The sequence below is a fragment of the Echiichthys vipera genome (assembly GCF_963691815.1).
Source record: "Echiichthys vipera genome assembly, chromosome: 12".
Lineage (NCBI taxonomy): Eukaryota > Metazoa > Chordata > Actinopteri > Perciformes > Trachinidae > Echiichthys > Echiichthys vipera.
In genome coordinates, this window is record NC_139837.1 from 683,740 (window position 1) to 710,426 (window position 26,687).

Below are 26,687 nucleotides of genomic sequence, written 5' to 3' on the forward strand. Positions count from 1 at the left end.
AAAGGATCGATGTAGAGATGTCGGAGTCTATGTTTGCGTGTTTTCTGTGTGTGTGGGTGGGTGTTGCCCCTTTCTCCACTGTCACTCAAACGTGTGTGTGTGTGTGTGTGTGCAGGTGGACGCCACAGACTCCAGTTACCCGTCGGTGAACACGTGCGTGCACTACCTGAAGCTGCCCGAGTATTCCTCTGAGGACATCATGAGAGAGCGTCTGCTGGCCGCCACCATGGAGAAGGGCTTCCACCTCAACTGACCTCCGACCTGCACCACACTGAGCATGCTCCTCGAGTCCGTCTCTCCGCCGCCGCCACCACCACCACCGCCGTTGCCCCGCCCGCCGCGTGACTGACAGATCAGCCGGCCAATCGGAAGCAGCCGACTGACTGACTGATGCTGGAGGACGAGGAGGATTTATGTCGCAGAATAAAATGAAAGAAAAGCTCCACATGCTCAACCCCGCGCCTCCCTCACCCCCCGCGTGTGTGTCAGGTGTGTGTGTGCGTGTGTGTGTGTCAGGTGTGTGTGTGTGTGTGTGTGTCAGGTGTGTGTGTGTGTGTGTGTGTGTGCGGACCCTCCTCCTCAGTCTAGTGCCTGGTTTTGACTCGTAGCTTCTGTTTCTCGGTTCCTCCTCCTTCAACAATCATGCTTCTCTTTAGTTCTTTCTTTGCGTTTTCGTTTCCGTGCGTGCGACACTTTTCCAGGTCGTTCCTGATTGGCCGTTAGAGGTCAAAGGTCAGAGTGCATTTGGTGTTCTTTTACTTAACGAAGCTCCGGAGAGGAAAACAGTGGCCGTGTGTGCGAGGCACAGAGAACAGCTCGGCGCTCCCTCTTGTATTTTCTTTGTATATTATTATAAACATTTATTTAACTCAAGTTGCAGTTTGAGGTAAACAGATATTTTCAAATGTGTATGCTCCAAAAAAATAATCATTAAAATGTTTGCAAAGTATGAAGAAAAGACGCGTCCTGTGGTCTGTGGACGACTTTCATCATCATTACATTCTGTTGTTTCTCCTCGAAACAGTTAGAATTAGATTAAATTAAAGTTTGAACGTGTAGAACGATCAGAACAGCTCCATCTAGAGTCTCCAGATCGTCCCAACAACAAAAAAGAAGTCCAGCAGTGGGGTTGCCAGGTTGGTCAGACCCGGCCCAGTAGCTCCAGGAGACCGGAGTCTGTTTGAGCCTGTTTGAACCCGTCCCCTCCAGAAAATCACAGCATCAAAACAAGGATTAGAGGAGTTTGACTGACAGTTAGCGTTAGCCGTTAGCGTTAGCCGTTCCAGCTAAGTGCAGATGAAAGTGATGTTAGCATCCAGGAGCAGCGTAGCCATGTGGGCGTGCGTTTGAATGGCGTTCCTCTCCTTTCTCTCAGTCCATGGAGTGAATGCTCGGCCTATAGTGACTCTGGTTGTTGCCCGTCTCCGCTCACTCAGCTGCTGGGACAAAGAACGCCCCCTTCACTGAGGCTCCCAAGCAGCTGCACGATTGGCCAACTCCATTTCACCCAGTGCCAGCCTACAGTAGCTGCACCCAACAACAGGCAACCCTGGCAACCAGCAACGCCCAACGCTATTGGCTGCTACCATGGAAACACAGCGGGACAGGAAGTCAAACATTTAAATCTTCATTCAGACTAAATATAAACGCCCGTGAGTTTATTATAAAAAATAAAACTTTAATAAAGATTCAACATGTAGAGGACGGTGATGCTAACTAGCATGTTAGGTTGGGTTTCTGCTTCAGTTCTGTGGCGCGGCCTCTCAGCCGTCGGCCATCTTGTCGAGGGCGGTGAGCGGCGCCAGGACGCGGCTCTTGTTGGTCTCCACCACGTGTCCGTTCTGGATCATCTCGTCCAGGACGATGTGGACGCGCTCCAGGTTGAACATGATCTGAAGACAACGGAGTCAAAGAAACAACTACAGAGAAACACGTTCATGTCTGACAGGAAGTGGAGCTCACACACAGGAAGTGGGGCTCACACACAGGAAGTGGGGCTCGCACACAGGAAGTGGGGCTCACAGACGGCCACTGTGATTGGTTAAAGGATACGTCCAGTTCACTCTGTTGGGACAAAGACAGAAAACTGACAGTTAGCCCGTTAGCCTGATAGTTAGTTAGCCCGTTAGCCTGACAGTTAGTTGCCGTAGTAACTAAATTTGCATCATGTTGAATTTATTTGATGAAACTGAATCAAGTGAAAAAAGGAGTCGGACTAAAGAGACGAGCCGCGCTTTGAGATTTCCCCTGAAGTTCAGCGTTAAAACGTAAGTTCTTTATTTTAAAACTCTGAAAAACCCTTTATATAAAAATAACCCTTGCTTTGAGTCGTGACGCAGTGAGAGCTGAGACGTGAACTCACCACCCGGCTGAAGTATTTGTCCAAAACCTCCACGAAGTTATGAACCAGCTCGTAGACGGAGAGTTCGTTCTGTGGAGAACAAACGCACAAACGCAAATCAGAAGTTCAGCTGGAGAAAAGGAAATCTGCAGGAGACAAACAGGATATTTGTGCTTATTTTAAAACATTTCCACCACAAAGTGACATTTAAATAAAAGACCAGGTTCTTTAAACTCCACCACTTCCTGTTTGTTTGATCCAAACAGGAAGTGGTGACGAACGCAAAGAATCCGTCTGTTTGTCCTTCATGTCTCTGAAGAACCCTTCGTCCAATCAGCTTCACACGTGACACGTACTCTGCTGAGGACCAATGGGAGCGCAGCGTTGAGTTTGAGCGGTTCTCGTGTGAACGGCGTTCCTCACCTCGCTGTCTGAGACGCCGACCACGATGTAGAGCGCGGCGTACTGACGGTAAACCAGTTTGAAGTCTTTGTAGTCCACGAAGGAGCACTGGGGGGAAAAGAGAGGAAGTTAAAGGAGCACGCCACCGTGTTCAGGTTCAACGGCGTGTGTAGTTCAAGGACAGACGGACACCTGGTCCTTCTTGCGGCTCAGGCAGCAGCGGACGGCGTCGGCCTCCAGCGCGGCTCGCCGGCTCAGCTCCACGGGTTGGTAATACCGGGACAGCCGGGTCTGACCCTGGCGGTTCACCATCAGCACGAACTTGATCATCCTGAGGTCGTCCTGACGCGCGGCAGAGGGCGCCACGTACGCGTCAAACCATCCTTTTACACGAGACGCCGCAAAACTGTCAGGAAACAGAAGATCGGAATTTATTCATGTGTCAAAACAACGTCTGAGAGCAAAACGGACGGGAATGAAATAAGAAATCACTGAAATCTAAAATATGACGAAAGAGTCTGAACTAAAGAGGAAGAACTATTTTATTATTTAGTGTAAAAACGTTAATTCAACGTTTTGCTGACGTTAAAAAACACAAACATCAGCAAATAAAATATAAATATTTATTAAATTTATATTTTTAATAATAATCCACCCACGGGCGTTTCATAAAAAACATGTTTAGTCTGAATTAATATTTTTAAATATTTTGACGGGTTTGACAAAGACTTTCTGTCAATAAATAAATACATTAATAAATGTATAAATTAATTAATACAAAACTAAATGTATGAACAAATAAATGCTGAAATAAATACAGGTAAACAAACATATATGCATCAATAAACGGATAAATGAATGAATTAATGAAATCAATTAAAATTAAAACTATTTTATACATTTATTTATTTATGTAAATTATGTGTCTGTGTTAATGAGTTTCCATTTATTTATTCCTGTGTGTCTTCATTTTTATTTATTCATGCACTTAATTATTTATTTATTCTTCTATTTATGGATTTTTATATTTAGTTATTTATGTATTTATTTATTTTAAAGTTGTATTCATTGAGACTTTAACCATGTTCAGTTGTTTACATAGTTGTTTACAATACCAAAGTGTCCGAGGATCACCTGAACGCAGCACACTCGTGTAACCGTTAATTCCCGTTTTAACGGCGTTTAAACTCGGAGTTAACGGCGCCGCGTCTCCGTTAAAACCGTAACTGTGTCTTAAACTCACCGTTAGCCGTTAGCTGTTAGACGTTAGCTGTTAGCTGTTAGCTGTTAGCTTTCGGCTAAACTGAAGCTAAGTGAGCGCCGTCACCACACCGGCTTCTCTTAAACGGTGTTTTACAAACGGAGCCGTTAAAAAACTCCCGCGTTAACGAATTCACGTTCAAACTGAAGTTTAAAGTCAAATTAACGTGAAACAAACGTCAGTTAGTGTCGTTAGCGCCGGGAAGCTAGCCACAGCTGTTAGCATCTCTGACGCATGCGCAGTAAAGCCCACAGATGGTGCGTTCAGGACACAAATGATAAAGTCGGATTTCAGAGTTCCACTCACATTTCAGACAGTTTTTGCTTTTATTCCAAACTTTATTATGGACATTTATATAAATATGAATTACTAATATTCTATGAATAGATTATTTTATTATGAATCATATTTTTAGATACATTTTCAAGAATCAATTTTTTTTTTTTGGAAAAGTGATTAAGTGGGGAAAGTTTTTGTTTACATCTGTGTGAATAAATTAAAAAAATAAAAACAATTCACCATTTAAGATCAAGTTAACAACAGATTCAATATTATTTTCCTCATGTTCAAATAACAAAATCACATTTCTGCATTCAGCTGAGTTATTACAGTTTAATGTGGCATTCAAGTCCAAAACTTTGCTAAATGTTTTTGCTTTTATTCAAACTTTATTGTGACTAAAACATGAAATGTTGTTACAGATGTTTATATGAAATCTGACTTAATAATGTTTGTTAAACTGTGTAAAGTTGGGAACAAAAGTATGGAGACGTAAAAGTGACACAAAACAAAAGAATAAATCTGTAAAAACAAAACAATGATGTGGAAATATAAAGAGAAATAACAAAACCATCTCATCTTTAACCGCGTGTCCAGGGTAATTATAAGCATGTGTTCCTGTATATGTCTGTATATTTCAAATATTAATGTATTCATTGACACATATTTTTCATTTTTTTCCCATCCATCACAGTTTTCGGGGCACTGAGATTCATTGAGACTCTTTTTGATTCTTTTTCTGAATTAATTTAAATTTAAACTTCTGCTCTTCCTTAATTATGTCAACAAACATTTACAATAGTGTAAACAAACATGAATATATATAATATAAGGAAGCAGCAGCAATTATAAATGTAATTATCTAAATTGGTGGTAAAGTATTTTAGGCTTCAATATATAAATATTGTGTTTTTCCCGTTTTATAAGTTTCAGAGATTTTAAATACAATTTCAATTAATTCAGGAAAATAACCCAAACGGGAGCTTTTTTACTTTTTAAATGTGTTTTTATTTGTTTTTACCTTTTCTTTAAACTTGTTTTTTATTACAAATATGATTTAAAAAAAACAGCAGATGTACAGAAATATTAAAAAAAACAGCATGTATCGGTTTATCTGAACGTATTCACTTCCAGTTGTTATATTTCCCACTTTATCCCTGCGTCCTGAACGCCACACGTCAGGATGGCTGTTTCCCGTCATGCAGCGCGGCCGGGTTCTCCCTCCGTCATCATCGGGTCCAGGGAGAGAGAGAGCAGTAATGGCGGCCGGTTAGAGCCACACACGAACACCGCCTCCGCCACAGCCGCAGTCAGCGCACCCTCCGGGGGCAGCCAGCCTCTCTCACCGCGGCGGAGCCACACACGGAGCGGACTCTCGGGCTTCAGTTCGGGGGGGGGGACGGGAACCTTTCACCGGACCTGAGACTTTTCTTCTACTTCAATAAAAAACAAACATGGATGAGCAGCCCGGAGGAGGCGGAGCAGCGGCCCCGAGACAGCAGCAGCAGCTGCCGGGGAGCAACAGCAGCGCTAATCCGCCGCTCGGAGGTGGAGGTGGGGGGATCATGGTGCCGCACCAACCGGACGAGATGCCCCGGCAGCAGCAGCAGCAGCAGCAGCAGTACACCATCCCCGGCATCCTCCACTACATCCAGCACGAGTGGGCCCGGTTCGAGATGGAGCGGGCGCACTGGGAGGTGGAGCGGGCCGAGCTGCAGGTTAGCACACCTAGCTTAGCACACCTAGCTTAGCACACTTAGCAACAACAACAACAACACTCGCTGCCCCGGTATCGGTGTGAATAAACACGTGCACCGGTGATCTTCCCCGTTAGATTTTCCTCCCGGTGGTGTGGTTTTAAAAACCGCTGTGACGTCAAATCGCCGTTAACGTTCCCGGTGAACCGGAATGTTTGTAACCTAGCCGGCTAATGTGGCTAACAGGTTAGCACGGGAATGCGCCGCTGCTCCCGTTAGCATTAGCAGCTAGTTAGCCGTTAGCTCCAGACTTCACGGCGCTGTCAGAACCGGAACTTTTGTTTATTTCTCTTTTTTTTAACCAGTTTTATTTTTAACAGTTTCATAAAAACATAAAAATGATTCTGACAAAACATTTAAAACAAATAAAATATCATAAATAAACCTGTGATGAGTCATTTTCACTCACACGTTTATTATTAAGTTCTGACCAAACATCACTTCAGGCTCAGTAATTACAGTTATTAATAAATAAATAAATACAGAAATAAATCAATGCTGAAGTCAATAAATACAAAGATAAATTTATGTTTGTTTAAATAAATAAATACAGGAATAACTTTATAAATTATTACATTAATATATGCATGAATAATAAGAATAGAAGTATAAAATGCTTCACTTTAATGATCCCAGACTGTGAAATGATTTAGTTAAAGAAAATAAAAAACTTTTTACCGAACAAACACAGAATCCAACATATACACAGTGTCTTTATACAGCGCACAGTGTGTTATCAACTATAAACAATAATATATACAGCAAAACAGCAGAGAGAGCAGAGTTCTGTCAGGCAGAGCTGAGAGAGTTATTATATATATATATATATATTATTGTTATTATTATTATTATAATAATAATCAGTGATGGAGAGATTTCCTGAATCTGTTGCTACGATATTTATGTATTTGTGTCCGTGTGTGAATGAGGTCCGTTTATCTGTTTATTCCTGTATTAATTTATGTATGTATTTATGTATTTATTTAAATGTTTTATTCATTGAGACTTGAGTCGTGTTTAGGTGTATTCATAATTGTTGTTTACAATAACATTAGTTGTGTTTACGGTGTCCGAGGATCACCTGAACGCAGCACACTCATACAACCTGCTTATAACCATTAATAACTTTTTATAACCTTTAATAACGTTAATAAAAGTTTAATAACAGTTCATAAAGTTTAATAACAGTTGGTAAAAGGTTAATAACGTGTTTTAAACAGCTACATATGGCAGTGACATGGTGTCACGTCTTTTCTAACATTTTGAATCACAGAAATATTTTGGGTCGGACACTAAACAGGTGAATGATCTGTAAATGTTGAAGTATTTTATATCTACTTTATCATTTACAGACGTAAATATGAACATTTATGTTCAACAACGACAATATAAAGCATTTATATTTAGTGTTTGAGTACCTTCATGTCCTCAGACGCTGCTGCAGACGGAACAATATTAAATAAAGTTAGAAAAGACCAGATTTCATTTCCCTTTGTTATTAATGGAGAACACAGTGAATCTCCAGAGGTGTCAGTCCGGTCTGAACGCTGCAGGTCAGGAACTTTTCTGGAGTCACTAAATTAATATAAAAATAAAAACTAATCCGTCTGAATGAGAGCGTCTGCAGAATATCTGTTGATGTTCAGTCACTTCCTGTTCAGACGGAGTTTCCTCAGGATTGTGAACGTCGAGGAAAACACACACACACACACACACACACACACACACACACACACACACACACACACACACACACACACACACACACACACACACACACACACACACACACACACACACACACACACACACACACACATACACACACACACACACACACATCAGAGCAGTAATATAAAAGATACCTAGAAAATAAAATGTACAAATAAGCGGACTCAGGGCGCCCTCCCACTGTTCCTCCGTCACAGGTTAGAGCGCCCTCCCACTGTTCCTCCGTCCCGTGCCCCGTGCTTTAGGGTCCTTGTCCCCCCCTCCAGGCCCGTTTGTACTCACACTACCTGGGCCTCGGAGAATGCTTCTTGCTGCCTATACGTCATCACGCCGTAACACATCACACGCATTGATGACGTCATGGCGATGCGTGGCTTTGTTTCCAGATCTTTCCGTAGACCTCTGAGTTTTTGTGCGTCTTGTCGACTGTTTTTGAATCTTTTCATCGACCAAATCTGCAGTAAACACTCCACCTCCGCATCACACCAACGTGAACCTTTCACCGCCATTGTTTGAAATGTCCGTGCATGGTCCCTCCTTCTTTTTTCTACGTCCCAGAAATTATCTCTGTTTTGTTTAATGAAGATCAGTAAACGCTTCGTTCAACAGGATCAGATCAGATTTGTTGATTTATCTTCTGGTTTGAGTTTTTCTCAGAATCCACGCTGGAAACATCAGCGCTGTGAAATTTGTGCGTGTTGGAGGAAGTGTGTTTGTGCGAACACACCCTGCGGTGTGTGTGTGTGTGTATCTGTGTCTGTCTGTGTGTGTGTGAGTGACAGGGTCTCTGCACACACTCTCTGCTCTGCTCTGACTTGTTGGATGCCTTCAGCATGACGCCCTCAGAGTTCCTGATAACAAGCAAACACACACAACAAAGGTGCAGGCGCCTGTTAACGTTCACAGCCCCGTGCTTTAGCCTGACCCCACAGACACACACACACACACACACACACACACACACTTTTGTACTCCTCGTCCCTCTGAGGTTTAGTTTTTTTGAACATCATCGGACAGAATCTTCTGGAAACTCTCTTCACCTCTGCGTCAAACCTCCGCGGATCGTTTTCAAACGTGCGTCACGAGAAACTCTTCAGACACAAACTCAAACTTCTCCGTCCGTTCTCTGCTGAACTCACGCGTTTCTCTTTTTCACAGCAGAAAAATTTAAAGTTAAAATCAGATTTATTGTGAATTCTTCACGTGAACAAAGACAAACAGGGAATCGAACCTGCGTTTCTCACTTTCTAACGCTTAGACTAGACAAAGACACAATTAGTTAAGTGCTTTAGTAACAACAAAACAATACAACCGTAATAATATTAATAAAAATAATAATAAAAGTGCAGAACGATGTGTAGCAGCAGGTCCGTGTGTGCAGTTTGCGTCGTCATCTTCTGTGTCGGCTGATTTTTATCCTGATGCCCTGATGATGGTGAGAGAGACGCTGATTTAAACACAGATTTAACCACTGTAACCATGACAACAACAACGGGGCGGAGCTTAGGGAGAGAGGGTTCAGAAACCACAGAAGAAGAAGAGCAGCAGCGTGCGGAGCGTTGGATTTGACGCTGAGAGACGAGAGAGGACAGAAGTCACGAGTCACTGTTTCACTCCGGCTTCTGCTCAAAGGGCCCTGGTAAACAATTAACATGACATTAGTGACGTAATTAATAAATAATCACATATAAAGTCCAGAAAAACACAATTCAATAAGAAAAACGGACGAAATGGATGAATAAATAAACACTCGAGGGTTCGAACAGGGAAACTTTTCCCCATGACTCAGGTTTGACTCTCAGGTTTGAGCTCAGAGCTCAGTTCAGGAGGAAAGATTTAGGTTTTACAGCGTTTTTGTGTAAAGAAAACAAAGTTCATCAGGCGTTCAAGAGCATTTTCATTCTAACAGAGTAGAAAATCTCCTCTTCAGGGGTCAGAGGACGGGTCTCGACCCCTCTGGGAGCATTTTTAACGCGTCTGCGCTCCGTTTCCTGTGGTTCCTCAGCTCGTTTAATGATCAGATCTCAGCGTCTGTTTGTTTGTTTTCTTGTTTTTCCAACAGCTGATTCTCCGGCCGCTCCAACGAACATTTAGTCCTGAAGCAGTAAAAAAAACATCCGTCAGTGCGTCTAATGTCCCACGACAGTGAACGCCCCACGGTGACTGCGCCGCTGTCCCGTCTCAAACATCACAGACGCTTTTTTAATCCGCTGTTGGTCTAATTTGCCTAATCTGTGACACACACACACACACACAGACACACACACACACACACACACACACACAGACACACACACACACACAGAGACACACGCACAAACAGAGACACGGACACACACACGCACACACACACATACACACACACATACACACAAACAGACACACATACAGAGACACGGACACACACACACGCAGAGACACAGACTCACAGACACACACACACACACACACACACACACACAGAGACACAGACTCACACACACACACACACACACACACACACACACACACAGAAACAGACACACACACACACACAGACACTGTGAAAGGAGTGAACGGTGATTCTTTTGACTCATCGTTTTAAAAACACAGTTTGTTGTGATGGAGTTTGAAGAGTCGATCATTTTATTGTTGTTTTGTTTTCAGAAGTTTGTGTTCATCCGTGTTTTCCTGTTTCCGCTGCAGCGTCGTTCCTGAATCTTCTTTTGTTCACGTGCCAGTCGCTGTTTAATCCGACACTTTAATGGTCGGCAAAACTTCAGCAAAATGACTTTAAAAAGATGCAAAATTACTAAGTTTTAACGCTAAAGCACGATGCAGATGGACAGTGCTTCCCCGGGGGGGGGGATGAATGAGTTTCAGTTTCGTTTTCCCCGTCATGAATTGTGTTTATATATATATTTATATATATGCTAAGAGAATACAACGACATGTTCTCCACGGTGCCGCCGTCGTCATTCTCCGACTTATCGTGGTGACGTCCTGTTTGGAGGTATTTGTGTGCACTTTTCTGAGTTTGACGTCCAAAAGTCACGACCTCCCTCGACGTTTGAACGCAGCATTAGTCCCGCCTCTTCCTCTACGTAGACAAAATGGCGGCGATTGAGTGTTTGGATCCTTCAATGACTCCTGCTGTTCACAAAACACACTTAAATCAAATTAACCTGACTTTAAAGGGGGCGGTGGGCGCCGTTGGGGCATCGGCCTCACTTCCTGTTTCAGTTAAAGGGACACTTCAGATGAAGCTGCGTTCACGTGCGGTGGGAAACGTCGACACGTAACACTGTATTTGTGTTTAAAGAACACAGGCAGGACGTCTGCTTCTTTAACCCGGGTGGGCTGCTGGGCCCAGCGTGAAAGGCCAGGAGGTCAAAGGTCGCCGTGTACCTGGAGAGCGCGGGGGCGTCGCCGCGGTAACCCCATGTTTTGGTGAAGAGAGCCGGACGGGCACGGCGCGCTGTAATTAGGCGTCCTGGCCTACGGGGCCCTGCTCTGACAGCCCGGTCCCAGCCCGACGCTAAAAGTAGACCGGCCCCAAATAACTCCACACACACACACACACACACACACACACACACACACAGGCACACAGAGAGACACACAGACTCACTCACTCACACACACACACACACACACACACACACACACTCAAAGACCATTTAAAGCAACATGATGACCTTTTTCTTTTTCGTCTAAACATATTTTAGATGATTGTGGAGGTTTTTATTTGTTTCTTTGCTGTTTGAAGTGTGTGTGTGTGTGTGTGTGTGTGTGTGTGTGTGTGTGTGTGTGTGTGTCGCAGTTGTTCAGAGGAATGACCCCCCCCCCCCCCCCCCCCCCGCCCCGTCTCTCCTGATCTGTCATCCTGGTAAATCTGGGCCAGTGAGCTCACTTGACCTGTGCTCTTCATCACCTTCTTCATCACACACACACACACACACACCCTCGCTCTGACCTCACTGCGGCGCCCCGGGGAGCGCTTGATTCACGCTCGCCAGGTGCTCTGGGCGGGCGGCGCCGTGTGAACCCGGCGTCTGTTTGTTTCCATTAAACTCTCGTGATGAGTTCAAAGACCTGTGGAGAAAATGGGACAGGTGGATGTTCACGTGTGTGCGTCAACGTTTTACTCCTAAATGTTCTTAAAGTCTGAGCACAAATCAAACTTTATGAATATTTTTATACTTTAATATAAAATTACAAACAATAAAAGATTCATAGAAGAATAAAACAGGAAGTGATGAAACATAAAACAGGAAGTGATGAAACACCAGAGGACAAACTCGATAATCACGAAATAAGAGTTTATTAATATAAATATCAAGTGTGTGTGTGCGTGTCATTAGTGTGTGTGTGTGTGTGTGTGTGTCAGTGACATCACTGTGATGCAGCGTTTTCATTGGAGGAATGTTCCTTTAATTAACGTCTCGTCAGATACTGAACGTGCTTCAGACGCTTGTTTACAGTGACACACACACACACACACTAAAGACACACACACACACACACACACACTAAAGACACACACACGCTAAGGACACACACACACACACACACGTATGTGTTCTGGTATGTTGGGTGGGGGGGCTGTGGAGCTGTGGCTGTCAATCACAGAACCGTCCAATCAGAGCGAGCGTGTGTGTGTGTGTGTGTGCACGTGTGTGTGTGTGTGTGTGAGAGTGAGTGCGCGTGTGTGTGTGTATGAGTGTGTGTGTGAATAAATAACTCCTTGACCTTCATCAGGGTTGGGTTTCAGGAGCAGCTGCTCACAGACAGACAGGTGACAGTGAGACAGGAGGACGGACAGTGAGACAGGTGACAGTGAGACAGGAGGACTAACAGTGAGACAGGAGGACGAACAGTGAGACAGGAGGACGAACAGTGAGACAGGAGGACGAACAGTGAGACAGGAGGACGAACAGTGAGACAGGTGACAGTGAGACAGGAGGACGAACAGTGAGACAGGTGACAGTGAGACAGGTGACAGTGAGACAGGAGGACGAACAGTGAGACAGGAGGACGAACAGTGAGACAGGTGACAGTGAGACAGGAGGACGAACAGTGAGACAGGAGGACGAACAGTGAGACAGGAGGACGAACAGTGAGACAGGAGGACGGACAGTGAGACAGGAGGACGGACAGTGAGACAGGAGGACGAACAGTGAGACAGGAGGACGGACAGTGAGACAGGTGACAGTGAGACAGGAGGACGAACAGTGAGACAGGAGGACGGACAGTGAGACAGGAGGACGGACAGTGAGACAGGAGGACGAACAGTGAGACAGGTGACAGTGAGACAGGAGGACGAACAGTGAGACAGGTGACAGTGAGACAGGGGGACGAACAGTGAGACAGGAGGACGAACAGTGAGACAGGTGACAGTGAGACAGTTTCTGTTTTGTCCGTTCAGAAAAAATTAATAAAAGTTTAAATGTTTAAACTCCAGAAAAGATGGAATCATGATTCTGTTCATGAACTAAACGTCTGTCTCTCTCTCTCTGCCTGTCTGTCTCTCTGCCCGTCTCTCTGCCCGTCTGTCTGTCTGCAGGCGAGGATAGCGTTCCTGCAGGGCGAGAGGAAAGGTCAGGAGAACCTGAAGAACGACCTGGTGCGAAGAATAAAGATGTTAGAATACGCTTTAAAACAAGAAAGGTAAGAAACAACAACATGTAAACAACAAACAATAAACAACATTAAAAACAACAACAACAACATAAAAACACGCTGCTTTCTTTTAACGTCGTTTCCTCCTCAGAGCAAAATACCACAAGTTAAAATATGGGACGGAGCTGAGTCAGGGGGAGGTGAAGATGCCCAGCTTTGACTCAGGTACGTGTGTGAGCGCTGGACGCCGGCTGCAGTGCATTCTGGGTAGTATGACGTGCTGTAACCGTGTTTTCTGTGTCCAGACGCCAAAGACTCTGAGGTTTCTGCGGTTCCTGCCAACAGTCAACTCACCTGGAAGCAAGGACGGCAGCTGCTCCGACAGTAAGAACAACAACAACAACAATAATAATAATAATAATAATATAATACACTAATACAACAATAACAACAGTCAACTCACCTGGAAGCAAGGACGCCAGCTGCTCCGACAGTAAGAACCACAACAACAACAACAATAATATAATAATATAACAATACTATTATAATAATAACAATAATAATGATATAATAACACTAATATAATAATAACAACAACAGTCAACTCACCTGGAAGCAAGGACGCCAGCTGCTCCGACAGTAAGAACAACAACAACAACAACAACAATAATAATAATAATATAATAACACTATTATAATAATAACAGTCAACTCACCTGGAAGCAAGGACGCCAGCTGCTCCGACAGTAAGAACGGCAGAGGACGGGCTGACACAGCGAGAGAGTTCCTGGTTTGAATCCCTGCTGGGGCCCTTCTGTGTGGAGTTTGCATGTTGTCCCCGTGTCTGCGTGGGTTTTCTCCGAGTTCTACGGTTTCCTCCCACAGTCCAGGAGGAAGAGGCTGAAGATGAATGAATGAATAAAATACTAATGATATAACGTGTCTGTGTGTGTGTGTGTGTGTGTGTGCAGGTACCTGCAGGAGGTGGGCTACACAGACACCATCCTGGACGTCCGTACCCAGAGGGTCCGCTCTCTGCTCGGCCTGTCGGGCTCCGAACAGAACGGTTCTGTGGAGAACAAGAACCTGCAGCAGCTGATCAACGGGACGGAGCGCCGCAGGGACAGCAAGAGGTAAACACACACACGGAGATACACACACACACACACACACACAGGTGTGACCTCTGACCCCTGGTGTGTGTGTGTGTGTGTGTGCAGGAGTCCAGGAGACGTCCTGGAGACCTTTAACTTCCTGGAGAACACAGAGGACAGTGATGAAGAGGAGGATGAGGAGGGAGACCTGATGGACGACATCAGCACCGACAAACACCAGCGCCCCAGGAAACACAAGACCAAGGTGCTCCCTCCCTCCTTACTCCCTCCCTCCTTACTCCCTCCCTCCTTACTCCCTCCCTCCTTACTCTCCCCTCCTTACTCCCTCCCTCCTTACTCCCTCCCTCCTTACTCTCTCCTCCTTACTCCCTCCATCCTTACTCCCTCCCTCCTTAGTCCCTCCTCCCTTACTTCCTCCCTCCTTTCCTTCCTCCCTCCCTGATTCCTCCTCCCTCCCTGATTCACCTTCGTCTCCTCCCCCTGCAGGTGGGGAACGAGGGCTTGGCGTCGGAGGACGACGCCGACACGGAGGAGGCTCTGAAGGAGTTTGACTTCCTGGTGACGGCGGAGGACGGAGAGGGAGCGGGCGAAGCTCGGAGCTCCGGAGACGGGACGGAGTGGGGTGAGACACAGGGGACAGAGTGGGGTGAGACACGGGACAGAGTGGGGTGAGACACGGGACAGAGTGGGGTGAGACACGGGACAGAGTGGGGTGAGACACAGGGGACAGAGTGGGGTGAGACACAGGGGACAGAGTGGGGTGAGACACGCGGGACAGAGTGGGGTGAGACACACGTGACAGAGTGGGGTGAGACATGTGGGACAGAGTGGGGTGAGACACGCGGGACAGAGTGGGGTGAGACACAGTGGGACAGAGTGGGGTGAGACATGTGGGACAGAGTGGGGTGAGACACGCGGGACAGAGTGGGGTGAGACACGCGGGACAGAGTGGGGTGAGACACGCGGGACAGAGTGGGGTGAGACACGCGGGACAGAGTGGGGTGAGACACGTGGGACAGAGTGGGGTGAGACACGCGGGACAGAGTGGGCTGAGACACGCGGGACAGAGTGGGCTGAGACACGCGGGACAGAGTGGGCTGAGACACGCGGGACAGAGTGGGCTGAGACACGCGGGACAGAGTGGGTTGAGACACGCGGGCCAGACAGTGTGGGGTGAGACACGCGGGGATAGAGTGGGGTGAGACACGCGGGGACAGAGTGGGGTGAGACAGGCGGGGACAGAGTGGGGTGAGACAGGCGGGGACAGAGTGGGGTGAGACAGGCGGGGACAGAGTGGGGTGAGGCACGGGGACAGAGTGGGGTGAGACACACGGGGACAGAGTGGGGTGAGACACACGGGGACAGAGTGGGGTGAGACACACGGGGACAGAGTGGGGTGAGACACACGGGGACAGAGTGGGGTGAGACACACGGGGACAGAGTGGGCTGAGACACACGGGGACAGAGTGGGCTGAGACACACGGGGACAGAGTGGGGTGAGACAGGCGGTCATGTTCGGTCCGACCCAAACAGAAACAGACCTTTAGAGGAAAAGATATGTTGGGTCACAAACAGCTGCTACGCTACCCTATGCTATGTTACGCTACGTTACTCTATGCTATGTTACGCTACATTACTCTATGCTATGTCAAGCTATGCTATGTTACGCTACGTTACTCTGTGCTATGTCAAGCTATGCTATGTTACGCTATGCTATGTTACGCTACTTTTACTCTATGCTACGTTACGTAACTCTATGCTACGTTACGGTACGTTACAGTATGCTATTCTACGCAGATCTGTGCTATGCTATGCTACTCTATGCTATGCTTCTCTATGCTATGCTACTGTATGCTATGCTACTGTCTGCTATGCTACTGTCTGCTATGCTGCTATGTTGCGTTAGAATGTTTGAATGTTGATTGCGTTTCATTATTGATGAGGCTGCGGTTCTTATATTTATTTGTTTCTGATTAATGCGTCAGAAACAAACATTTGAACGGTTGTGATTTGTATTAAAGTAGTAAAGATAATTCCCGTCCTAATGCGTGGTGATGCTGTCTCTGCAGCGGAGCCGCTCCCGTTTCCTCCCGGCGGGGGGAAGTCCTTCCTGTTGGGGGGGACAGACGACGTGTTGGAGAGCGTGCTGGGTTTGGGCGACCTCGCCGACCTCACCGTCACCAACGACGAAACCGACTACAGCTACGAGGTGAGACACCGACACAGATGCACCATGGGACGCCTTCACTGGCGCTTCACATCACGTTACCTGTCTTCTGTTATTGCCCTCAGCTGCCGTCCAATAAGGAGTCTTCGTTCAGGAAGACGTGGAACCCCAAGTACACGCTGCGGAGCCACTTTGACGGCGTGCGAGCGCTGGCCTTCCACCCCGTGGAGCCCTGTCTGGTCACCGTGTCCGAGGACCACACGCTCAAACTGTGGAACCTCACCAAGACCGTCCCTGCCAAAAAGTACGTCCCACACCTCGCCATGACACTGATGACGCCACCTCTTTAAAGATATATGTTTTATATGAACATCATAATGGGGACCGTATGATTCACAACGTCAACTTATGTACAAGTTAGGGCGCCCTCCCACTGTGCCTCCGTCCCGTGCCCCAGCACGTGTCACGGCTAAAGTCTGGTTCCTTTGACCAGTGTGAGTGCAACCGTACCACGTCTAGGAGCGGCACGCTTGCCGTCCACGGCCCGTTTGGGAGAGATGGGCTTTAGTAAAGCACGTTTGTACATGTACGAGCACGCGCACGTGTACGAGGCCTACGGCGGTTCTGAGGTAATTTCCTGTGGCCCAGGTAGTGTGAGTACAAACGGGCCTGGAGGGGGGGACAAGGACCCTAAAGCACGGGGCACGGGACGGAGGCACAGTGGGAGGGCGCCGTTAAACTCGTAAAATCCTCCAGGGTCTTTTTCTGCACTTTAATCCTCAGTAACCATGGAGACAGTTTTTATTAAGGTAGAAATCAGGAGAGATGCTAACAGCCGGACGTGGCTAACAGTGGTTAGCTCGGGGCAGCACGGTGAAGGCATTCAAAGGTCTTTTTTAACCACTAATGCTGCTGAAAATAACAGCAAACCTCTGTTTTGTTCGTTGCACCTCGGTGGAGGTTCAACATGAGCTGAGCCGACACCCGACGCGTTCTGTCACATAACAAATGTTATCATGTTTAAAAAATACAAAACGGACTAAACACACTGAAGCATCACCTCAGGCTGAGACACGGCTCTAATCCCCGCTGCAGTTACACGCACCGGAGAAAATCCCCCACAGATCCGTCAGTATTTGCATCTCATTTCCTCCTCACAGTCGACTTCAAACATAAACACACACACACACACACACACACACACACACACACACACACACACACACACACGTAATGTGTCAGATAACGGTGTGAGCGTCCACACGGATGAACACAGCGCTCTGTACGTTTATAAAGCACCTGATTTGACTCTGATTTGACTTTATTAGTAAGAATAAGAAGAAAACCGATGAAGAGCAGCCGCTGCTCAGCTCCACGGCTGAAACACCCTTTCAAAATAAGACTTCCTGTCGGAGCCTCGTGTTCCCCGTTGTTTGAACAGATGTGAGTTTTTAAAAACATCATATTTGATTTTTTTCCTCTTTCTTCTGGATGAAAAAGAGTCAAACTGATCAAAGAGCTGATCCTGATCGTTCACATGTTCGGACGTTTGGTTCTGTTTTGTTTCAACGGAGCGTTTGGACCCGGAACTCTTATTTTGAAAGGGTGTTAGGTCACTGAACAGACGGGTGATGTCCTGTAAACTTATTTCTGTCTCTTTGTCTTTTACAGAAGTGCCTCTTTTGATGTGGAGCCCGTCTATACATTCAGAGCCCATGTGTACGTATCCACACACACACGCACACACACACACACACGCACACACACACGCACACACACACACACACACTCTCAGCTGACCCGTCCGTTCTCTCTGCAGTGGTCCAGTGTTGTCGTTGGCGATGACGTCCAGCGGTGAGCAGTGTTTCAGCGGAGGCATCGACTCCACCATCCAGTGGTGGAACATCCCCAGCTCCAACGTCGACCCCTACGATACCTACGGTACACACACACACATGTACACACATACACACACACACCTACACACTCACACACACGCACGCACGCACGCACACACACACACACACACGCACACAGAGACACACACACGCACGCACACACACACACACACACACAGAGACACACGCACACACACACACACACAGAGACACACACACACACACACACACGCACACACACGCACGCACACACACACACACACACACACACACACACAGAGAGACACACACTTCGGTCAGAAGTACAGAACAAATCTGACCTGTACTTTAATGGACTCCTCCTCTTTTAACCCAACGTCCAATCAGATCCCAGCGTCCTGGCGGGGTCGTGGTTGGGACACACGGACGCTGTGTGGGGATTGGCGTACAGCGGCATCAAGAACCGCCTCCTGTCCTGCTCCGCCGACGGAACGGTGAAACTGTGGAACCCGACGGAGAAGAACCCCTGCATCAGCACTTTCAACACAAACCAAGGTGAGGACACGAGAGGGCGTGGGGCGGTGACACGAGACGGCGTGGGGCGTGACACGAGAGGGCGTGGGGCGTGACACGAGAGGGCGTGGGGCGTGACACGAGAGGGCGTGGGGCGTGACACGAGAGGGCGTGGGGCGTGTGACGAGAGGGCGTGGGGCGCGAGACATGAGGGCTTGTGGCGCGAGATAAGACGGCTTGGGGGGTGAAACGAGAGGGCGTGAGGACACGAGACGGCGTGGGGCGTGACTTAAGAGGGCATGAGAATGGGGCGTGAGACGGGAGGGTGCGTGCTGTGAGACGGGGGGGGGGTGAGACGAGAGGGTGCGTGGCGTGAGACGAGCAGGCGTGGAGCGTGAGACGGGAGGGCGTCTTCCCCCCGAGGGCGTGGAGCGTCCCCCCTGGATGGCGTGGGGCGTTCTCCCTGGATGGCGTGGGGCGTTCTCCCTGGATGGCGTGGAGCGTTCTCCCTGGATGGCGTGGGGCGTTCTCCCTGGAGGAGACGCTCCACGCCCCCCGCAGGGCACCACAGGAGCAGCAGCTGACCCTGGTCTCGTGTGTGTGTGTGTGTGTGTGTGTGTGTGTGTGTGTGTGTGTGTGTGTGTGTGTGTGTGTGTGTGTGTGTGTGTGTGTGTGTGTGTGTGTGTGTGTGTGTGTGTGTGTGTGTGTGTGTGTGTGTGTGTGTGTGTGTGTGTGTGTGTGTGTGTGTGTGTGTGTGTGTGTGTGTGTGTGTGTGTGTGTGTGTGTGTGTGTGTGTGTGTGTGTGTGTGTGTGTGTGTGTGTGTGTGTGTGTGTGTGTGTTGCAGAGAACGGCGTCCCCACGTCGGTGGACTTTAACGGGTGTGACCCCGCCCACATGGTGGCGTCCTTCAACAGCGGAGACGTGGTGGTGTACGACCTGGAGACCTCCCAGAATGCACTGGTGCTGAAGGGCCAGGGAGAAGGAAGTAAGACACAAACAACACACGAGGGGCACGAGTTACCTTCTTCTCCTCTTCCTCTAACCCCCTCTTCTTCTTCTCCTCTTCCTCCTTTAATCCCCCTCTTCTTCTTCTCCTCTTCCTCCTCTAATCCCCCTCTTCTTCTTCTCCACTTTTAACCCCCCTCTTCTTCTTCTCCTCCTCCTCTAACCCCCCTCTTCTTCTTCACCTCCTCCTCTAACCCCCCTCTTCTTCTCCTCCTCCTCCTCTAATCCCCCTCTTCTTCTTCTCCTCCTTTAACCCCCCTCTTCTTCTTCTCCTCCTCCTCTAACCCCTCTCTTCTTCACCTCCTCCTCTAACCCCCCTCTCCTTTTCCTCCTCTAATCCCTCTCTTCTTCTCCTCCTCCTCCTCCTCTAACCCCCCTCTTCTTCTTCTCCTCCTCCTCTAATCCCCCTCTTCTCCTCCTCCTCTAACCCCCCTCTCCTCCTCCTCCTCTAATCCCTCTCTTCTTCTCCTCCTCCTCCTCTAACCCCCCTCTTCTTCTTCACCTCCTCCTCTAATCCCTCTCTTCTTCTCCTCCTCCTCTAACCCCCCTCTTCTTCACCTCCTCCTCTAATCCTCCTCTTCTTCTCCTCCTCCTCTAATCCCCCCCTCCTCCTCCTCTAACCCCCCTCTTCTTCTCCTCCTCCTCCTCTAACCTCCCTCTTCTTCTTCACCTCCTCCTCTAATCCCCCTCTTCTCCTCCTCCTCCTCTAATCCCCCTCTTCTCCTCCTCCTCCTCTAACCCTCTTCTTCTCCTCCTCCTCCTCTAACCCCCCTCTTCTCCTCCTCCTCTAACCCCCCCCTCCTCCTCCTCCTCCTCTAATCCCCCTCCTCTTCTCTTCCTCCTCTAATCCCCCTCTTCTCCTCCTCCTCTAATCCCCCTCCTCTTCTCCTCCTCCTCTAATCCCCCTCCTCTTCACCTCCTCCTCTAATCCCCCTCTTCTTCTCCTCCTCCTCTAACCCCCCTCCTCTCCTCCTCCTCCTCTAATCCCCCTCTTCTTCTCCTCCTCCTCTAACCCCTTCTCCTCCTCCTCTAATCCCCCTCCTCTTCTCCTCCTCCTCTAATCCCCCTCTTCTTCTCCTCCTCCTCTAACCCCCCTCCTCTCCTCCTCCTCCTCTAACCCCTCTTCTCCTCCTTCTCCTCCTCTAACCCCCCTCCTCTTCCTCCTCTAATCCCCCTCCTCTTCTCCTCCTCCTCTAATCCCCCTCTTCTTCTCCTCCTCCTCTAACCCCCCTCCTCTCCTCCTCCTCCTCTAACCCCTCTTCTCCTCCTTCTCCTCCTCTAACCCCCCTCCTCTTCCTCCTCTAATCCCCCTCTTCTTCTCCTCCTCTAACCCCCCTCTCCTCCTCCTCCTCCTCTAACCCCCCTCCTCTTCTTCTCCTCCTCTAATCCCCCTCTTCTTCTCCTCCTCTCAGCCGGCCCAGGGTCCCATCACATTAACAAAGTGGTGAGTCATCCCACGCTTCCTGTGACCATCACTGCCCACGAAGACCGACACATCAAGTTCTACGACAACAAGTCAGGTCTGTCTGCACATCTGTCTGTCTGCACGTGTGTGTGTGTGTGTGTGTCTGTGTGTGTGTGTGTGTCTGTCTGCACGTCTGTCTGCACGTGTGTGTGTGTCTGTGTGTCTGTGTGTGTCTGTGTGTGTGTGTGTGTGTGTGTCTGTCTGTCTCTCATGCTCCTGTCTGTCTCTCATGCTCCTGTCTGTCTGTCTCTCATGCTCCTGTCTGTCTCTCTTGCTCCTGCCTGTCTGTCTGTCTTGCTCCTGTCTGTCTCTCATGCTCCTGCCTGTCTGTCTCTCATGCTCCTGTCTCTCTGTCTCTCATGCTCCTGCCTGTCTGTCTCTCATGCTCCTGTCTGTCTGTCTCTCATGCTCCTGTCTGTCTGTCTGCAGGTAAAGTGATCCATGCGATGGTGGCTCACCTGGACGCAGTCACCAGTCTGGCTGTGGATCCAAACGGGATCTACCTGATGTCAGGAAGTAAGTCCTAACTTCCTGTCCTAACTTCCTGTTCACACTTCCTGTTCACACTTCCTGACCTCACTTATTGACCTCACTTCCTGACCTCACTTCCTGTCATAATAACTACTCCTCTCTCTGTCTCTCTTCGTTTCTCATCCTCTCTCTCTCTCCCCCTCTCCTCCCTCCCCCCTCTCAGGTCACGACTGTTCTCTGCGTCTGTGGAACCTCGACAGTAAAACGTGCGTTCAGGAGATCACGGCTCACCGCAAGAAGAGCGAGGAGGCCATCTACGACGTGGCCTTCCACCCCTCCAAGGCCTACATCGCCTCCGCCGGCGCCGACGCCCTCGCCAGGGTCTACGTGTAGACGAGGAGGAAGAGGAGAAGAAGAACCGCGGGGGGGCGAGAGACACCCACAGAGACAGACAGACAGACAGAGAGAGAGAGAGAGAGAGGCTGGTTTGTTCAAACACAAACGGTTTTCAGGTCTGAACACAGATTATATATGAACGAGAGACTGGAGGACACACACACACACACACACACACACACACACACACACACACACAGGTCGTCTCCCTCCGACTGACTGAAGACACTGAGCAGCTCACCCGTCTGTGATGTCATCCCCCCGTCACCATGACGTCACAACGACACTACATGAAGCCCCTCCCCCTCCCCTCGTGTTAACACTAGTCGAACCTCGACGCACTTAAAGCAGAACGCCCCCTCTGCTCCGGAGACGCCGCCACATCGAGACGGTTTGTAGGCTTCTGTGTCGTTTCACAATCAAAGAGCGAGAAAACGAGTCTTGTGTGGCGTGCTGCGTACGGCGTGCTGCGTACGGCGTGCTGCGTACGGCGTGCTGCGTACGGCGTGCTGCGTACGGCGTGCTGCGTACGGCGTGCTGCGTGCTGCGTGCAGAGCTTTTTATCAAACAGACGGTTGAATCAGCAAAACGACATTTTAACAAAGCGTGAAAAAAAAAAACCCACACCAAAAACAGCGACGTCAGACAAGCGCGCTGAGACGACGGTTAGCTCCGCCACGGCGTGGGGAGAGCGGCGGCGCCAGCTCCACCGCCACGAGTCACAGCGTTTACACTAAATCTGTTTCCTCCGCGGACAAGAGGAGAAACGTTTCAGACATTTCCTGACGGCGCCGTTTCTGCGTAAGTGTGCGTTAAAACGTGTGAACGCAAACACGTGAACGGTTGAGTCAAAGCGGCGTGTTTGCAGCCGCTCGCCATTCTGTCGTCGGATCTTAGCGGCCACAAATCCACACGCTCATTCTTGACGTTTTTCTCCGCTCGGCTGCTCACAATTACAACGCAAACGACTGACCCTGAAGGCAGCACGTCCTGCCTTTCCTGAAACGACCACAGAGGGGAAAAAAGACCCAGAATGCATTGCAGGGCCTTTTTCGTCCTCGTCTCGTCGGCGACGCGACTGAAGGTGAAAACGCCGGTTTGACTGAACGCCGTCGCTGCAGTTTCAACAGGAAGTGACTCGTTTGTGAACGTCGGAGGTTTTTGTCGTATTTAAGTTTTTTAACCTTAAATCTGAAGTTTCAGGTTTGGACTTTTTTACCGTTTTTTTTTTTTTTTTTAAGGCGTCAAAGAAACCGAACGTCACCACGAACGAGCGCGTCGGGGTTCGAACCCCCGGGCTGCGAGGCGATCGGACGTCTGCGCTGACGGGAGCAGTGACGGCGTTACCGTGGTTACGTGTGGACGTTTTCTGTCTGTGTAAAATAAATCTAGTTTTTATAATCGTTTTTATAAACGTGGAAACGTCTCTGCGACGCCACCAAGGAGGATTGTGGGTCGTCACTTCCCCCGAAGCCCTGAAGCAGGAGGAGGAGCTCCGTCCGTCCGTCCGTCCGTCAGCGTCCGTCCGTCCGTCAGCGTCGTATTTATATTAAAAACATCTTTGACAACGATTCAAACCAACAGAATAACTGAGTTTTCTAGTTTTCCTCTTTTGTGTTTTGGTGAAACGGCGCCCCCGTCGCTGCATCAGTGTGGGTTCAGGCCGAGGGCGGTACTGCAGCAGCAACACCAAACTTCCAGAGATGAAGGTGCGGAGTTAAAGTGACACTCGGACACGTGCGCTTTGGTGCACGATGTGTTCGCTGAATCACAAATCACGTTTGGTTCGGAGTCAGAGTTTTAAAGCCGCGGTCGTTCCGTGATCACTGCTGCTGAGTTCTGCTGATACAGAGACGCCAGAGTTCACAGGTGACGCAGCGCGTTCTGACCGGCACACGGAGACGTGTTTCCTGTAACAGCTTCAGCCTGGTTCGGTCTGGTTCAGCCTGGTTCAGTCTGGTTCAGTCTGGTTTAGTCTGGTTTAGTCTGGTTCAGTCTGGTTCAGTCTGGTTTAGTCTGGTTCAGTCTGGTTTAGTCTGGTTCAGTCTGGTTCGGTCTGGTTCAGTCTGGTTCAGCCTGGTTCGGTCTGGTTCAGTCTGGTTCAGTCTGGTTCAGTCTGGTTTAGTCTGGTTCAGCCTGGTTTAGTCTGGTTCAGTCCGGTTTTTAGTCTGGTTCAGTCTGGTTCAGTCTGGTTCGGTCTGGTTCAGTCTGGTTTAGTCTGGTTCAGTCTGGTTCAGCCTGGTTCAGTCTGGTTTAGTCTGGTTCAGTCTGGTTCAGCCTGGTTCAGCCTGGTTTAGTCTGGTTCGGTCTGGTTCAGCCTGGTTCAGTCTGGTTCAGCCTGGTTCGGCCTGGTTCGGTCTGGTTCAGCCTGGTTCAGCCTGGTTCAGTCTGGTTTAGTCTGGTTCAGCCTGGTTCAGTCTGGTTCTGTCTGGTTCAGCCTGGTTCAGTCTGGTTCAGCCTGGTTCAGTCTGGTTCAGTCTGGTTCAGCCTGGTTCAGTCTGGTTCAGTCTGGTTCAGTCTGGTTCAGCCTGGTTCAGTCTGGTTCAGCCTGGTTCGGTCTGGTTCAGCCTGGTTCGGTCTGGTTCAGTCTGAACAGGAAGTAGCTTTTGGCCGTAACGACCTCGTCTAAACAGAAGTAACTCAGATCATGTGAAATCTTTTGCGTTAAAGTTTTTAATAAAACGAGAATTTTCAGTATTTTTACTTGTTAACGAGTAAAAAATGACCGTGTTGTTGTTTCACATACTTTTATTTAACATTCTTTATCAGAATGAGTTCAATAAAAAAAGCTTCATCTTCGCTGTGAACGCACTTCCTGACGTGTTTGATGGGCCCGTGAGCGTGCGTGCGTGCGTGCGTGCGTGCGTGCGTGCGTGCGTGCGTGCGTGCGTGCGTGCGTGCGTGCGTGCGTGTGTGTGACCTACGCCGCAGACCTCCGCGTCTCCTACTGGAGAATAATCCGTGTCCGCGCCGTGATTCGAGTCCTGACCCGTACGCGTCCCTCCGCGGCTGCACTCGTCCACCGAGTTTCACGACAATCGCACCTGAAGTTTTCCAGGAGTCCTGGTACCTGAACGCACCGCGGTCTCAGTCAGGACGCGGCGCCGCTCCCCCTCCTCCTCCTCCTCCTCCTCTTCCTCCTCTTCATCATATCACTGTGTGACTTTTCTCTTCACGTCCAGAACTTTTCTTCGTCACAGCGTCAACGAGGAGTCGTCACATTATTTAAACCTTTGAATTCTTTTCATTCTCATCTGAGCTCCAGGGGAAACGGCCCAATCAGACGCCTCCTGGGGCGGGTTCTAGAACCAAACGCTGCCCCCTGATTGGCCGACGGCGCCGGCCCTCTCCTCTCCCGTTGGTCGACCACAGATCTTTATTTTTCTTTGAGCCGCGCGTCACTACGACTCTTCTGTTTGTGTAATGCATGATTAATACAATAAAGTATTTTTTCTAGTCTTCCAGAAAAGTGGAAAAACAAAGTTCTGATGCGTTTGCGAGTTTTGATGAGTTTTGTAAGTTTTTGTTTTCTCGGTTTCTGAAACAGCAGATTTTAAAGATTGTACCACATAGAAAACAACTGTTGAAATGTAAATAAAATGTCTATAATAACTATTAAATGGTGTACCTGTACAGAGGCGGCCGCTCCCTCATCATTCTGTGTGCACGCACCGCCAAGTTAAGAGCCTCAGGAAGTGCACCGCCAAGTTAAGAGCCTCAGGAAGTGCACCGCCAAGTTAAGAGCCTCAGGAAGTGCACCGCCAAGGTAAAAGCCTCAGGAAGTGCACCGCAAAAGTAAAAGTCAAGTTTTCTTTAAGCTGGGAAAGTGAGCCTGCACCCAATGGTGTCCCCTGGAGAAGAGAGGGGCGTGTCTAAACCTGCGTGTGCGTGAACGGATGGATTACTGAACAGGGTCTACCGGGGTCCAGAGGCACAAAACGATGCCAAAAAAAACCCTAAAACATCACAAAAAGATGCTTAATGAGCACAAACGATCCAAAATGATCGACACAAATTAATCACATAAACATGGATGGTGGAACACACAACTTCTTAAAATAGACGCAAAAGAACTATAAAAACAACCACAAATGACCACAGGGAGGTGCAGAAACGTTCAGGGGGGCTCTTCTGCTCCGATCAGATTTCAACAGTATACTACATGACTAAACAGTGATGCAAAATGACTAAGAATAGAAGCTAAATGACCCCGGTGTCTTCTGACCTGTCGCAATGGTAACGGCCCTTATTTCTTTTTATTCTCCTCAAATCAACTTCAGTCCAAAGCAACTGGACTTGGTTCTT

The 26,687-nt window shown here is 48.6% G+C and overlaps 3 protein-coding genes across 3 annotated transcripts in view; 2 read left to right on the forward strand and 1 right to left on the reverse strand.

Annotated features, from left to right (window-relative positions):
- hectd1 (HECT domain containing 1) overlaps positions 1–958 on the forward strand; it is a 34,836-nt gene extending 33,878 nt beyond the window's left edge. Inside the window, 1 exon segment of the mRNA XM_083923776.1 lies at positions 116–958. Within this exon segment, the coding sequence (XP_083779902.1) occupies positions 116–253 (138 nt within the window). The 3' untranslated portion in view covers positions 254–958.
- Positions 959–1,643: 685 nt separating this feature from the next.
- Positions 1,644–4,223, reverse strand: ap4s1 (adaptor related protein complex 4 subunit sigma 1). Its single transcript, XM_083924809.1, has 6 exons — positions 3,987–4,223; positions 2,936–3,149; positions 2,765–2,851; positions 2,363–2,431; positions 2,053–2,064; positions 1,644–1,892 (listed from the first exon to the last, which is right to left on the reverse strand). Exons 2-6 carry the CDS (start codon positions 3,071–3,073, stop codon positions 1,764–1,766), a joined length of 435 nt encoding a protein of 144 aa, XP_083780935.1. The 5' UTR covers positions 3,074–3,149; positions 3,987–4,223; the 3' UTR covers positions 1,644–1,763.
- Positions 4,224–5,531: 1,308 nt separating this feature from the next.
- On the forward strand, positions 5,532–26,020 carry strn3 (striatin, calmodulin binding protein 3). Its single transcript, XM_083924412.1, has 16 exons — positions 5,532–6,001; positions 13,317–13,420; positions 13,524–13,597; positions 13,678–13,756; positions 14,344–14,505; positions 14,593–14,731; positions 14,974–15,109; positions 16,557–16,696; positions 16,780–16,958; positions 18,326–18,373; positions 18,474–18,595; positions 18,919–19,086; positions 19,890–20,030; positions 21,463–21,570; positions 21,945–22,031; positions 22,210–26,020. Exons 1-16 carry the CDS (start codon positions 5,738–5,740, stop codon positions 22,377–22,379), a joined length of 2,121 nt encoding a protein of 706 aa, XP_083780538.1. The 5' UTR covers positions 5,532–5,737; the 3' UTR covers positions 22,380–26,020.
- The last annotated feature ends 667 nt before the right edge of the window (positions 26,021–26,687 follow it).